The sequence below is a fragment of the Martes martes genome (assembly GCF_963455335.1).
Source record: "Martes martes genome assembly, chromosome: 3".
Classification (NCBI taxonomy): domain Eukaryota; kingdom Metazoa; phylum Chordata; class Mammalia; order Carnivora; family Mustelidae; genus Martes; species Martes martes.
The window spans coordinates 128025075-128040569 of record NC_137890.1 but is presented as its reverse complement, the minus strand read 5'-3'; the positions used below and the strand labels follow the sequence as shown (position 1 = coordinate 128040569).

At 41.0% G+C, this 15495-nt stretch overlaps 1 protein-coding gene across 1 annotated transcript in view; it reads left to right on the top strand.

The window, feature by feature from the left end:
• RAPGEF4 (Rap guanine nucleotide exchange factor 4) overlaps nt 1–15495 on the top strand; it is a 235901-nt gene that overhangs the window by 109399 nt on the left and 111007 nt on the right. Inside the window, exons 4-5 of the mRNA XM_080798411.1 lie at nt 3156–3228; nt 7440–7459. Coding sequence (XP_080654537.1) covers nt 3171–3228; nt 7440–7459 — 78 coding nt within the window. The 5' untranslated portion in view covers nt 3156–3170. The remainder of the gene's footprint in view (nt 1–3155; nt 3229–7439; nt 7460–15495) is intronic.

Sequence of the window (15495 nt, the reverse complement as noted above, 5' to 3'; positions counted from 1 at the left end):
GCTGCATAATAGTCCAACATTATCTCTTCATCTGGAAGTAGCCTGGGTGCCATCTACTTGTGGCCATTTGAGTTATCTCCTGTTTGATGTTGCTGTTGTTTTTGCTGTTAGAGACAGATATGCATGTTGGCATGTGTATTCAGGTATTTCAGGAACCCTAAAGGGAGGTTCTTTGCTCAGTCAAAGGGAACAGACATTAAATGTGATGGGGGATACTTGCAAATTACCTTCCACCAAGGTGGTCTCATTTTACACTCCCAGAAGCAACGTACGAGATAACCAGCTGTGTGTTAGTAAATTTTTGGAAACTTCACTGGATTTGACAAGTGAGAAATGACTTTGCACTATAGTGTTAATAGCCTTTCTGTCATGAATGAGCTTCTGCATATTTTCATATGATGTATTCTTTTATAGACTGCTTTTTAACTGGCACTTGGAAGAGGAGATACTGCCCAAAGATCAAGCAATATGCAAGTTATTTAGGAATCCCAATTATCTGATATCAGTTTTATTTCAGTTAGCTTATTTATCCTAATTAATATAGGGTGCTCTGTATGGTGCTACATAAGAAATCAATTTTCCTGTTTTAGTGAATGTTTTCTTAAAATTGTCCCATCAATTTTAAATTTATAGGTATTAAAATTTTTTTTGAAAGATTTATTTATTTATTTATTTATTTATTTATTGTAGATAGAAAGGGAGTGTGTGCATGCACATATGTGCCCATGGTGGGGGGAGGGGCAAAGGACAAAGAGAATCTCAAGCAGACTCCCTGCTGAGTGCAGAGCCCAATACAGGGTTCGATCCCATGACCCCAAGATCATGACTAAGCTGAAATCAAGGGTCAGATGCTTAACCTACTGAGCCACCCAAGCACCCTATTTATAGCTATTAAAATTTCAACACTGTTTTTGCAATCTCCCCTAAACCAGAAGTTATTCTGCTTAAACTCAAATGGAAATTATGGAAATGTTATATTTCTTAGTTGTGATAGTCATATTGTGGTTTTGTTTGGGGGAAAAAAGAGTCTTTGCCTTTTAGAGATAACTACTGAAATATTTATGGAATAATCCCAGAAAGGGCAGGTGGATAGGGGTGTAGAGGGAAAAACATTTGGTCATGAGTTCATAATTTTTGAGGCTGGACATGAGGTGGGCATTATTCTGTTTTTATACATGTTTAACCTTCTCCATAAAAATTATAAAATTCAACAGGTAAGTATCAAGTTCCTATTATGTGCAAACCTTGGTGTTCTCTGCTGCAGAAATAGTTCATAAGTGCAAAGGGCCTGTCTGCTTGTTCTCAGCAATGAGCCCAGTGCCTAGGACATTGCCTGCACATAGTAGGTGTTCAGTATATACCTGTCCTGAAATCTGGCCCACCTTCTGCTTGCCCAAGGGCTGCTCTATTTTCTGTTCCCAGAACAGCAGCTCTGATGCAGCGCTCCATGGACGAGCAACGGACCAAGTGCTACAGAGCTAAAGGAAGGCAAAGGCCCATTCATTTAGGGGTCAGGGAGGTGCTTCTGTGGAGGTCATGGCACCTGGCATTGGGGTTCCTAAGACAAAGGAACCCCATCTGAAACATTTCCCAGCAAACCAAAATTGCTTCTTTAATTTAACATAGGTTATTTCTTTTAAGAGCCTGGTGTAAGGAGTTACTAACAGTAAGAAGAAGAACTCAAAAGGCTGTAGGAGGTCAAGAAACCTTCTCAGAACACATCCCAATCCCCCTCTGCTTTCACGAGCCTGCTTTGTTCAGAGTCCGGCACGACATCATGCCCAGTAATGTGCTTATAATCAGTGCTCTCTCGTGAGGAAGAAGAGAGATGTTGTCATAGAAAGAAGAGAGTCACAACTAGGAAGCTATCAAAGGAAATGTCAGGAATTCAGAGTGATAGATTAGTCCTGTGGGTATGTTTGAGTGATTAGTTAACTCAGAGGTGGGGAAAATCATGAATTTTAATGTTTGCATGCAGGTGTTAGTATAGTTGCTTCAGAATGGAAGAAAAAAGGGTTAGAAGGAAAAAGAAAAGCTAGTCCCATCTTCACTAGAAGAAAACTCTTTTGAGAAACCGTCAATGTTACATTACAAACACCATTCAAATCTACCAAATGGGCCAGATGTTTGCTCAAACACTGCATATCACCAGCTGCCCATTGCTACAGATTAGGCATTTCTGCTGACGCCTGTGTAACCCGCAAGCACATTTCAGAGTGTTGATTCTTTTGATGCCATTTAACACTTATGTGTCATCATAATTAGATACCATAAATATACATGACACCATGCAATAAATAAAATTGCCTGGCTTTCATTCTAAGAGGGGAGGAGGCTGTATTTATTACCTGAGGAGACAGGATGTCTAATATCCATTTTGCATTCTTCGTAAATGTCACCCCTCTCTCGCTGTAAGCTCTAGATGGCTTTATGCTCCCCAAGCCTCATCCCTTCAACACAGCACAGACTTTGGGGGCTACTAGAGATCGCTGAGCCCCAGGTTTGAAGGCAGGCCTGAACCAAAAATCAGGCAGATACAATTCAGAGGAATCCAAATAGTTCTAAATGAAGTCAAACCATTCTGTTTGACAACAGACCAAAAGTTCTTTAGAGGTCACATAACAGGCAGGTGTAAGTGTAAAAGGAACTAGTTAAATGGAAACGAATCAGCTTCTTTCAAAACAGACATCTTCCAGAGATGCATTTCTTTTTCCTCTGAAAGAAAGCTGATTCAGTTCCATTCACCTATTAAGAAGGCAGCACAATTATTTGTATCTGCATCTATAAAAACCAAGTGTCTCTGCCTTCCACAAAAACCCGAGCATGTGTTTGCCAGAGTGAAAAGCAGGGCAAGAGGTAAAGGGAGGGGAAAAAATCCCACGCAATCGGGTTCGTCAGTCACGAGTACCTAAATGAACTGGTTGGCGTATTACCCCCTCCCTGGGCAGGGGCAGGGGGTCCTTCCAGTCTTATCCACCAAGACCCCTTATAACATAGTGTCTTTATTTCAGAGCACAGACCACATTTGATGGCTTTGCAAATACTAGAGTCAGAGGCTTCCTGACACCCAGTGTTTTGGCTTTTTAGCGTGTAAATAAGCGAGTGCTCCAAGTGAGTAAATCTCTGTACGCTGAGTTTACAATCTTGTCTTTCAGAAATATCGACAGTACATGGCAGGACTTCTGGCTCCTCCTTATGGTGTTATGGAAACGGGCTCTAACAATGACAGTAAGTGAAAAATGTGAACATTTTGTATCTAAAAATTTGTCGTGCAGTATGTGTTTTTGTGTGACAAAAATTATGCCCTACACCAGCTTGACAGAGTAAGTCTCCAGACTCTTCTGTGGATAAACAGACCTGCCAGCCCACACTTGAGTTATTTTTAAAAAATTGTTCACATGGTATTATTTTGTGGTCCTTGCTGATTGAGGGAGGGATGCTCTGATACCAGTTGGAACTTCATACTTAAAATGCTTTCTCAGAATTTCTTCTGAGAAAGAAGAAATTTTATGCTGAAATCTAGTGTTTCTGTGCTCTTTTAAAAATGGGATTTATGAAATGTGTTTATCTCAGTCACATCCAGACACCTGGAAGCACAACCTCTTGCTATTTGGATGCTCTTGATCAAGGAGAGAAGCAGGGCGAGCCATTATTGATTCTTCACACATCATGGCCTCCTCTCACTCTAGGCCTTTTATGTGACCAGTCTCTCACTGATCATAAAAGACAGGAATTTTTCCTCTATGATACCGCTTTCTCATGGCTGCTTACTAGATTCAAAGAAATCCTGTGTCCTGAGTCTGTCTATCTGTTCACGTGTGTTAAGAGCATCTTTTTAGCGCTCCTGACTGACCCGGAGACTTGCTTGTTGCCGAGTCCCTGTTTTGCACTCTTGGACGTATATGCGTAGCAGGGTACCCAATGCTGAGGTTTTTGGAGCAACTAGAAAGTGGGATGAGCCAACCAGGCAGTGCCTACACACCAGGACTCTTCTGAGCAAGAGTCCTCCTTCAGATCCTCTTTCTAGTTCCCCTAGTTCCCACTCGCTGCCAGACCTGTCACTCCGAGGTGACCCTCCTCTCTACAAGATCATAAGTGATCTTCCTCACATTCCCTGCCCTTTAAGTTATAGCTTCTGTGTAGCCTCTGGCCTCTCTCTCTCTCTGTTTCTCTTCTGTCCTTGGGGTGGGGTGGGGGGCAGGAGGAAGACTTGTCTTTCCTTTCCTTTCCTTTCCTTTTCTTTCCTTTCCTTTCCTTCCCTCCCGTGTTCTTGATTTTTCTTTCCTGGTTGAGGTAAGGATGACCAACTCATGAAGAGTCCTTGAGTTGAAAGCCCAGCTGTGCTGTCTTCTATCTGTGTGACCTCAGGCAAGGCACTTGACTTCTCTGTGCCTCAGTTTTGTCACAAGATTGTTGTGAGGATTGAAGGAAGCCAAGCATGTCAAGTGTTTAGAGGGTGCCAGGCATGGAGTGAGCACCCCAGTGGTGTTAGCTATTATTTCCTCACCACTGGTCACTCTTAACCCCTCCAACTCTGGCTTCTGCCCTATACCTCTTGACTCAAACCATCTAAAGACTCCAGTGACCAACCAGTGCCAGGCTCCATCATTACCATTCCCCATCTCTCTGACTTTGAGTATGACTTTCCATGTGCAGACTCCATTCTTCCTGAGTCCCCAGGCTCCGCAGCCTTATCCTGGTTTCCTGGTATCTCTCTGGCCACATGTGTTTGGTCTCTTCCACAAGTACCCCTTCCTGTCAGTTTAGGTATTATCTAAGAGTCCAGTCTTGGCTGTTATACTTTCCCCATGACCATCCTTTCTTATAGTGGATACAAACTTCCTGAACCAATACCTCTGTGTGATTCTTCCCATGGTGGCCAAGCTTTCCAGAAGACTGCTGGTTCTCTTTCCACCTGGATGTTCTGCTGGTCTCTTAAACTCACAGTGTCAGCAACAGAACACATCCTTATTCCCACAAAGCCCTTCCCTCCTCCTGAAAGCCACATTTCCATTCCTACCTGTACTGTTCTTCTCCGATATCAGCCTCTAAATTTCAACCATTTTATGTTTTTTTAAAGATTTTATTTATTTATCTGTCAGAGAGAAAGAGAGAGGGAGTGAGAGAGCACAAGCAGGGGGAGTGGCAGGAGAGAGGAAGAAGCAGGCTCACCACTGAGCAGGGAGCCTGATGTGGGGCTCCATTCCAGGACCCCAGGATCATGACCTAAGCCAAAGGCAGATGTTTAACCAAACTGAGCCACCCAAGCATCCCTAAACTTTAACCATTTTAGAGTCCTTCCTTCTGTCACCTCCATGCACTGAGGCTAATCATCCATCTGGTCCTTTGCTCCTTCCTTTGCAGGGTTCATGTTTTTCCTTTCTGTTCCCTCTGCAGCCACTTGGCCAAAGGCCTCATCACTCTTGGCCTGAGGGCAAGAATGACTAGCTGGCTCTGAGCCTTCAGTATTTCACCCTTGGTCTGTCCTACACCTGACTTATACCTGACTTACACAGAATTTTTAAAATTTACTTTGTATTGTGAAAAATTTCAAACATACAGAATGACATATTTAACATCCGTGTGTTCATCACTTTAATTACCATTAGTATTTTAATACTTAAATCTGATTTGTTTAAGTAATAACAATTGCACTAATATTTTAATTTTTTTATTTGCCTTATTTCCTTTTTCTACTCATATACACACATTTCACCCCAAATACTTCAGCAAATAGTTTTGAAAATAAAGACTTTTCTGTGCACAACCCTAACACCATTATCACACCTCATATAACTGGTCTGACTTTCCTTCATCACATCATCTACTGAGTCCATACTCCGATTTTCCCCACTGAATGTCTTTGCTCAAACTGGACCTCGAGGACCATGCTCTTGCATCTAATTTTTATGTTTTAAATGTCTTTTCATTTTGAACAGACCCCTCCCCAGCTTTTTCCTGGTCATATCACTCTGTTGCTCGAAACATCTTAACGATTGTCCATTGCCTGCCATGAAAGGTGAAATTCCAAGACTGCTAATGCCTTACCCCAACATTCAAGTTTCTGCATATCCCCAAATCATCTTTTCAGTATTATTTCTCTACAAATATCCTAATCTCCAGCCACTCAGATATGGTGATTTGTGCTATGCATTTATCTTATCGAAACTCCTAGAAAGGAAACTTCTGTTACACTCTGTATCTCCTCATACAATCAACTCTGGTCTTTTCAAATGGTTGTCGACCAAATGGATAGAATAATGGACGGATGGCTGGGACTCAAAGTTTCAGAGTGCTGATATTAGGTCACCCTTACTGCTTCTGACAGATTTGGGAAATGATGGCAAACATGCCCATTAATATTCTGTCTGTCACCCTGCTTCCTGCCTAGGATTTTTATGTCCTGGGACTATCCCAGTGTGGGAGTCAGACTTTAACTAGGGAATGTTTCCAGATAGTCTCTTCCATTCTTACCTTTTCTATGTATTATACTGCTGCCTATTAAAATGGGCATTCAATTCTTCTAAAGCCAGTAGTATACATCTTGTGTACCCCATTATTAAACACAGAATGTGCTGTTTACTCAGAATTTGGAGCTACTTTATTTTTATGTCACAAACCACTTCAAACTGCCCTGAGGGTGAGCCACACAGACAAACCACCTGTGGTTCCGTCTCTCAGTAGGCCATTTGGGCCCACTGCACTGCAGGCATTAAGCTCTGCTGGGGCTGTGGGCCTTCCTGTACGGCCACCCTGATCACGTCCGTCAGAGTCAACAGCCCCAAAGGAAGTACAAAGGACCAGGACCTGCCTGTAGCTCACAGAATGTTCATAAATAAATGAACAAAAGCATAAATGGATGAATGATGAACTTTCTCACTGAGAAAACTGGGACACCCCTGGAAACAGACACAGCCAGGCTCACACCTGACTTCAGAGGCAGCAGGAATTTGCTTTGCCCCAAATGGAAGTTGTGTTCTGGTGGTTTTTATGTAGGGCTTAAAGCTAGGTTCACAGCCTGGAGCATGGTGAGGTGGTGTGAAATATAAAAAATACGGTATGTGCCACTTAAGAGTTGACGTGTCTGTCCCAAATTCTGAGTGTTCTGTGCCCAGCATAGAGGAATTAGTTGTTTGCATGGTGTAAATGAATCAGAGATGGATTTCTACCCCTGTCAAAGTAAAGCATATGGTAGAAAAACAAAATAAGCATGAGATTTTGTTGTCTGGCACACAGCCCTGCTCCTGATTCATTCATTTACTATGTACAGATTTTGGTGGGTGCTGCTATTTTTCTAAACAGCATTATGTAAGTTTTGATGGAAACACAAATTAGAAACACCCGAATTTTACTTTGTTTGATTCAGCAAAGGATTTCAGTACCATTTTACAGATTAATCTTAAAATTCATGCTCTTTCTCTCTATTTTTCTTCTTCTAGGGATTCCTGACAAGGAGAACGTGAGTAGCACTCTCTCTGCCTAGCCTCTAAAAACTGTCCTAAGGTAAAAAAAAAAAAATAATAATCGTTGTAACCCTACCAGTAAAGAGAGCTCTGCATCCACATTCAACAGAGCAATAAATATTTGTCTAATCTTATTCTGGCATCTTGGTGAGTCCCATTGAAATACGAGGGGGGAGAAGGTCGATTGCTCTGACATGGTCGTCACATGTCCTTGATGTTAACTAGTCTGCAGAAAGGTTATTCTAGGGGCAAAGAGTACAAATACTAAGGGTTTTTCTTTTTCCCATGATGTAAACAAGCAAGTGAGCAAATCATTGCTTTAATAACATACAAAAAATTCATTGTTTTTCCTCAGTGGGAATACAAAATATGAAATACAGGGTCCGTTGATTTGATAATGTATCCAAGCTGCATGGAAGTCAGTATTTCTCTTTGGAAGCTAAAATAAGTAATTGCTCTAATTGTTAAGGGCAGTCAGGTAAGAGAGTAGGTGTAGGACAAACTTTTCACCAAGAACCGGTACCGAATGCAGATTCCAAGGATGGTAGTGGTATAGTGGCATTGGCTTTGCATGCAAATAAGAATATGAATTATATATTAACTGGAATCTTAATTTATTCAACAACCTGGAAGGGTTAATGGTGGAAGAGTATATGGTGATTGATTTGAAGTGGTGCTTGGTGGCTCTCAAATGCATCCCCTTTCATTATGTTCCTCTATTGCTGTACCCAAGTGACAACATTACAGAATCATTACAGAATGTTCTGCTTTCCTTTCCCTGATTTTGGTCCTGTGTTTGTGGACAGTGATACTGTCTTCATTCAATTCAGATTATTTCTGTATCCCTTTTCAGAGATCAAAATCTAGTCTTCCTTAGGTCTCCTTTCCATAATGTTGGCTTCAAGGGCCTACTGAGATTCTGGCCCACTGTTTTACCACCACAAATTTGGGTTCCAGACCTAGCAATGTCACTATGAATGTCACACCAAAATTTCACTTGGCTTGGTTTGGCAGAGGATTTCAGGATTGGGACCTCACAAGTGACTTGGCTCCTTGAAACATCCTTGCCTCATCTTTAATTGTGGATGTTAGTCGTGACCACCTATGCGGCCATTATGAATATTGAATGGGATAATCTGTGGAAAGTGTAGAGACTAGTCCAACAGAGCTCGTAAATGTTAAGACTATTACTGTAATTATTATCTTGTCAAGATTTGTATCATTTTCTTGAGATCTTTCCTCCTCTAAAAAATGTCCTACCCTTTTATGAAGTAACTATCCTTCTCTCGTTTATGGTTTTCCTCAAAATACCTTTCTTCAATGAACCTTTCCATTGATCTTTTGCCATTACAAAAAATCTCTATATGTTGAGCAAAGCTCTAGATAATCAGGTTCAAAGAAAGCCAAAGCTTAAAGTCTATAGTAACAGACTCATCCTGTCATGATTTTGGATACGGATGTCCCAAAGCACTCCAAAACAAATAATACACTGATCACTAGCCAAGGAAAGAGGATAAAAGAGCCTGGTGCTTCCTCATCAAGGAACCATCAGTGATGTGGAAGGCACACACAGAATGGCCAAGCCCTAGGAGGTCAATAATGTTCTAGGCTTCAAAAGGAAGCTCTGTCTCTCTTAGGTCCCTCATGACCTTTAGATTAGACCTCCCTGCAGAGGGACGACAGGCACAATGTTCTGAGCAGAGGCCTACCAGCTGTCATCCTGAGGCTCACTTTGTAACAAAATAGGAATTTGAAGTTTGCGGGAAGTTAGGTATATTGAGTTGTTAGCATGTTGCCCTGTAAGATTTAGGGGGCAGGCCAGGCTGTCTCCTCTATGTTATTCATAGTATATGTTCATTTGTATTTGTTTGGGTTATTCATTCTATGTCAAATTCTCTAGCAAACAGAAAAGCACCCTCTTTCTCTCTCCACAAATAGCATGGTTGTAATATCACCATGAGCTATTAAGAAAGCTCTCCAATGCCATCAGTCAAAGTAAAGCAAATGAGATGAAAGACATTCGAGAATAGAGTTGAAGCTCTAGAAAGATAAAAAGAAGCCTAAGAGCCTTAAAGTGGGTGTTAATTGGAATTTTTCCTTTATGAGAGACAAGTTGTGTTACGATGATTTCTTTTATCCTTTACCTTCTCTAACTACACGCTGGGCAATCTTATATTCCCTTTATGTTTCTAAATAGCAATAATATGCCTGTGGACTGAAATAAAAGCACTTAGACTACTATTTCAGTGTCCAAACAGCTTCTTTGTGGAAAGAATATATTCTCCTCTCTAGCTCCTACGCTTGATTTCGTTAATCACCATATTTAACTTTTAACCAAATATGCAGGCATCAGTAAGTGGGGTTTAACTGCCTTGCAAGCTCTGTTTTATTTCCAGATGTAGCCTCACCTTGCAAAAAAGGAACTTTCTTTCTTGTCATAAATTGCACTTGCATAGAAACAAATGGGCTGGCGGTTAACTTGCTACATTATTTTGTTTACTACTTACTGTAATTGATAGAGACATCATTTAACTTGATATGACACAGGATACTGGAACCTATAAACTAATGGGTAAAATATTAGAAAAATGACCATTGCGCCAATAAAGTAAGTAGACTATTTTGATAGCGTTATGAGTGTTTGGGGCTGTTGGTTGTACAAAAAAATTATTCTCTTTGGTCTCTTCCAGTTGTGTTTTTTCCGTCTTCTGTATATGCCCTATCAAATGACCATGTTTAACACAGAAGCTAAAAATCACAATTACAAGAAAACTTCATAGTTGAATGTTACAGTGGCCCTTTGGCAAAATGAGCTAGTCTATGATTTTCTGCTACTTCTGTAGATTTTGTCCCTGTTGTGCTTCATCCTTTTGACAGACGATTGCTATGGAGTTACGTAGTTTTAGAAGTTTATGCTTTTCTTCCTCAATGTAGAAGGAGCCAGAAAATAGGTTCAGGAAGATATTACAAAATAATCCCATTTCCATATTTATAAACATCTAGTTTCCAAGAGGATCATTTGAGGTCCCCATTTTTTAAGGCAGTTATGGCACTGACAGTGTGATTAGTGAGGTTCCTACTAAGTGTGGAAGAGCACTTTCCCATCGTAAAACACTAGTCGATCCAGCAATTCAATCAGTTATGGATAAAGCCCAGTGTCGATGGACTGACGAATGCATAAAGAAGATACGGTGTGTGTACACACACACACAGACACACACGCGCGCGCAGGCGCGCACGTACACACACATGCTGGAATATTACTCAGCTGTAAAAGGGAAAGAAATCTTGCTGTTTGCAACATGGTTGGAGCTAGAGAGTATAATAACTAAAACAAGTCAGTCAGAGAAAGACAAATGTGATTCCACTCGTATGTGGAATTTAAAAAACAAAAGAAATAAAGGGAAAAAGAGAGAGAGAGAGACCAAAAAACAGACTCTTAACTTCTAGAGAAAAACTGATGAGTCCCAGAGGGGAGGTGAGTGCGAGGATGGGTCAAAGAGGTAACGGGGACTGAGGAGGGCACTGGCTGTGATGAGCACTGGATATTGCATGGAAGTGTTGAATCCCTATATTGTATTCCTGAAACTGACATTACACTGCATGTTAACTATCTGGAATTTGAGTAAAAAACTTATAATCAATTCAGAGCTCTAAGGTTTCCTAAGCACTGGAAGAATTGGGTGCTGCCAATTAGTAATGAGCAAGCTTGGGAGTCTTGTAAAACTAGGTCTTATTTTAAGACGACTTAAATCAGCAGTTTGTCAAACCTTTAAAAATCATGGGTCATTTATATAAAGAAGAATTTTTAGAAATTATTATAAAGACACAGACTTTAAATGGCAGATGGGGAGGAAATAATTTACACAGCTGGAAAGTTCTCATTAAGGAAAGGACAATAGGAGAATAAGAAGAGAGTAACTATTAGTGTCAAAAGGTTAGGAACGTTAGGCACTTTTAGGGAATATAATAACATTTATTGCTGATCTTTTTTAAAGGTTAAAGAAAACAAATTAAAACATTTCCCACCTATTAAATAACAATATCTTATTTTACCATTATGCACTGGCTATGATTCTGGGCCAGATGAAGGAAACGGAAATTGTGCGTCCTCAAACAAACTTAAAATAAAAAACTTAGCGAAACCCATAAAAACCCTGTAAAACCTTTTAACTCCGGCTTTAGAATACCTACTGAATTCAAACCAACAGTTTCTGGGAAACAGTTCTTAAAATCCTGCTTTTAAAAGATGACTGATAACACGTCCAGAGCTTATCAAGACATCTTGGCCGGAGTTCACAGGTTTACACCCCGCGGCTGATCCCGTCTGCTCCAGCACAAGAACGGTTAGCTAGGAGTGCCGTTCCAGTGCGTCTGTAACCGGCCGAAGGCGGGAACCTCAACAGACAAGGGCAAACCAACCAAATGCGAAGGACAGAAAAATCCTAAGCCTGCTCATTTTGCTTTTTTTTTGTTGTGTTTTTTTTTTATTTTATTTCTTTTCAGTGTTCCAGAATTCATTGTTTATGCACCACACCCAGTGTTCCATGCAATACGTGCCCTCCACAATACCCACCAGGATACAAAATCAATGTAGAGAACTCAGTTGCTTTCTCATTTTGCTTTTAAAGGACACAATGCTTACAGCCCAGGTGAAGATTAGATTTGGCAGTGTTGCCGGCTCCGTCCCTCCCGGTGTGTGGAGTGTAAACACTCATTTCTTGAGCCAGCCTATGGGAACACATAGCTGGGTGAGCCCACACTTACCCCACCCCACCTCCTGGAGACACCAGCGACTTAATGTCGAAGGTGCCAAGGACAGCATCAGCTCTCGGTCTCTGAAGAAATGTTTGTTTTTGTGTTTGTGAGTTATGTATTTTATAGGGCAGGATGCCTTTGCTGAGTCTCTTCCTGCTTTTTTGTTCCATCTGTTCCTCTGCTCCGTTACAAAGCTGACGGTGCCATCTCTCTCTCTCTCTAGCTCCTGCAGTGGTACAGTGATTGAATTTTTAAGATGAGGCATAGTTGCCCTTAATCTAAATCGTGAATAGTAAATGTGGGTAACAGCCTAAAAACCTCATCCCTCTGGTATCAGTTAAGCCATGTGTTTGTTGTGTCTGAATGTTACCGGCAGTGTTCCCAAGACCTGCTTACTGTGAGTTTGGGGGGGCGACGTGGCACATATTGGGCTCTACTGGGGTGCTGGTTCGTTAGTATGTTTTAGAATTACTTTCCTAAGATTATGAATTACACTTGCTGATTATTTCAGTGCTCTCCTTTCGGTTTCTCTACAGTTTTAAGGTTTTTTTTTTTAATGGAGTAGAACTTTTTACTGTCGCAATGCTGATGGTTTTCTAGGACTGCATGAGTTTTTCCTTGTTTTACCCGGCTGGGTGTCCGTACCTCCTCTCAGGCTTCTGTGTAATCAGAATTTGACTTCCGCAAAATACCGTGGAGAACCCAGGAGTGCTTAATTGTTAAAAATAGTGATAATAGAAGAAACGAGATTCCCCAGTCTCCCTAGCCAACAGCTTCTCCCCTGCTCTCTTGAAAAAATGACACGGCCTTCAGATGAGGCCGCTCCCTACGGGGGCCCTGCTGCTGAGAATTAGTTCCACTAGGTAGCAGGGGCAAGGAACACAATGTCATGTTAATGGTAATGTACGAGAGTGCTGATTTCAAAGTCATGGGAGAGTAGATTGCTGTCTCCAGAAATATTTTATCCTATGCTGTAGGCAATTATGTTCATCACCAGTAACTTTGGGCTGCTGGCATGTTATCTCAATTGACGGTGAGAATAAATTAGATGGTATCATTTATGTTTGATGTATCTGAATTTTTATTGTTCTTGTTTTGAGAAATTGAAACCAAATTATTTGCAAAGTATGTCTTCTGTTTAGGAGAGCGATCTGTAGTGTTCTCAGGTTGGATGAATTAATAGAGTGACTACATGTCATTTAGGATTTGGTTTCTTTTCTAATAACAGTTAGATAGCCTCCCCTGAGTCCATAGATATTAAAATATCCTGTGGTCATTCTCTTTACCTTTCAAAAAAAATTACTTTGAAGATAGATAAGTGATAGAGATACACATATTCACATACATATATAAACACATACATAGGTATGTATGTAGGCATATATATTTAACTGTTTTCATTCTCCAAAATTTCCAGAAAATGAAATGATAAAACCACCTTTGCTAATATAATCTGGCATTGTTCAGAATTCCTATTGCCAGTTTTATTTTTTTTAAGATTTTATTTATTTATTTGACAGACGGAGATCGCAGAGAAGCAGGCAGAGAGAGGAGGAAGCAGGCTCCCTGCTGAGCAGAGAGCCCGATGCGGGGCTCGATCCCAGGACCCTGGGATCATGACCCGAGCTGAAGGCAGAGGCTTTAACCCACTGAGCCACCCAGGCGCCCCCCTATTGCCAGTTTTTATAAATGTTTCAACTCTGTTCACTTGAATTTAGCTTTATTTTTTATTTTCCTTCAAAGAATGACTCAAAAATACCCACAGAACGTGCCATCTGTTTGGTTGAAAATCTTTAATTTAACAAACATGTGGTGATCGATCCCAAGCCCCTTGTGGGGCCGCGAAAATAAAGAAAGCATGGTTGTTTCCTTCAGGGAGTTAGAGCCCCTGGACAGAGGCAGACATGGGAACACAAGCGTGTAAGGACAAGTCATGGGCACATGTGGTCGGGAGAGTGTGGCACAAGCAGTTGAGCTCCGGAGTTCTTCAGCTGAGTTACAGTCCCAACTCTGCCACTTACTCACCCGGGGAAGGTGGACACGGTAGTTAAGCTTACTCTTCCCATTCCCTCTACAGAGCGGAAGTGACAGTAGTGTCTTACCCCAGGGGGCTTCCAGAAGGACTAATGAAAAGATTTATACCAAGTGCTTAGCCAGTGCTAAGTACCTGGTATGTACTCTGAGGAGACACATGGGGGAGTCTGTGGGATTCTCCTTGGGGAGCTGGGGAGGGGTTCAGAGCAGGCCTCGCAGAAGCAGCAATGCCATGTGCACTCCTGATGAAAAGGAGATGTTACCCAGGTGAAAGGGAAAGAATATTCCAGGCCAAGATCATTGCATAAATAAAGGAACAGAGTACAAGAATTTTCTCTTTCAAGGCTAATTTCATCAGATCCAAAATAAAAAAACTTTTCATTATTTTAAAAACTATACTTTGTAGGATCCTTTTCAAGGTTCTCAAAACCCAGCTTCCAAGCTCTGGGTATTTTGGGAACCTAACATAATATCATATTTTTCTTACTCTAAAACTTGATCTTTTTAAAAATGTAGATGGGGAATTAGTTTGAATTAGTTTTCCCCCTATTTGTACCTCCCAGTACCATGCCTTCTTTTTTTAAAATGGCAGATCTAGATTGCTAATGTCTTCAGAGCCCATTGGTCACTCGGACCTCCAGCTCCTTTCTGCTTAATTGCCCAGTCAGTGCTCCCACATTTCCGTGGTTCCCTTTTGCTCATCCCACCTCGCCCCTGCCCCATGCACATACACCCTTCTCTTGAGTGGATCTCTCTGCAGGGCTTTCCATTGAATTTTGTCTTTTTACCTTTTTCACTTGTTGAGGTCATTTTAAATTTTATTCCACTTCTCCTAAGGACCAGCCATCCCCACCCAGTTGGATATAATTGTCAAAATTATTAAGAATGCTTTTGAGTCCATTTTCAAAGCATTAATAAGCATGTTAAATCTAGCAGCATTCAGCAGAGGACCTAACCTTGTGGAATTTAATTTGTTTGTGTTAATTTATTTGCATACACCATAAAATTATCCCATCTGGACATGAAAAAATAACATAGGAAAGCATACCATGAAAATACTGGGTAAAACAAGTGCTAAGTCACTAAATTAATGTGATGCTTTTCACTTACTTGTAACATGAGGGAAAAGGAAGGTGATAATTTTCTATCTCAGAAGACATTGGTATGACTGAATTAGTACTTAGTCATTGTTTTAGTCTATGTCCCCAGAAGTGCGTAAGTTTCTGTCCCTGACACTTGA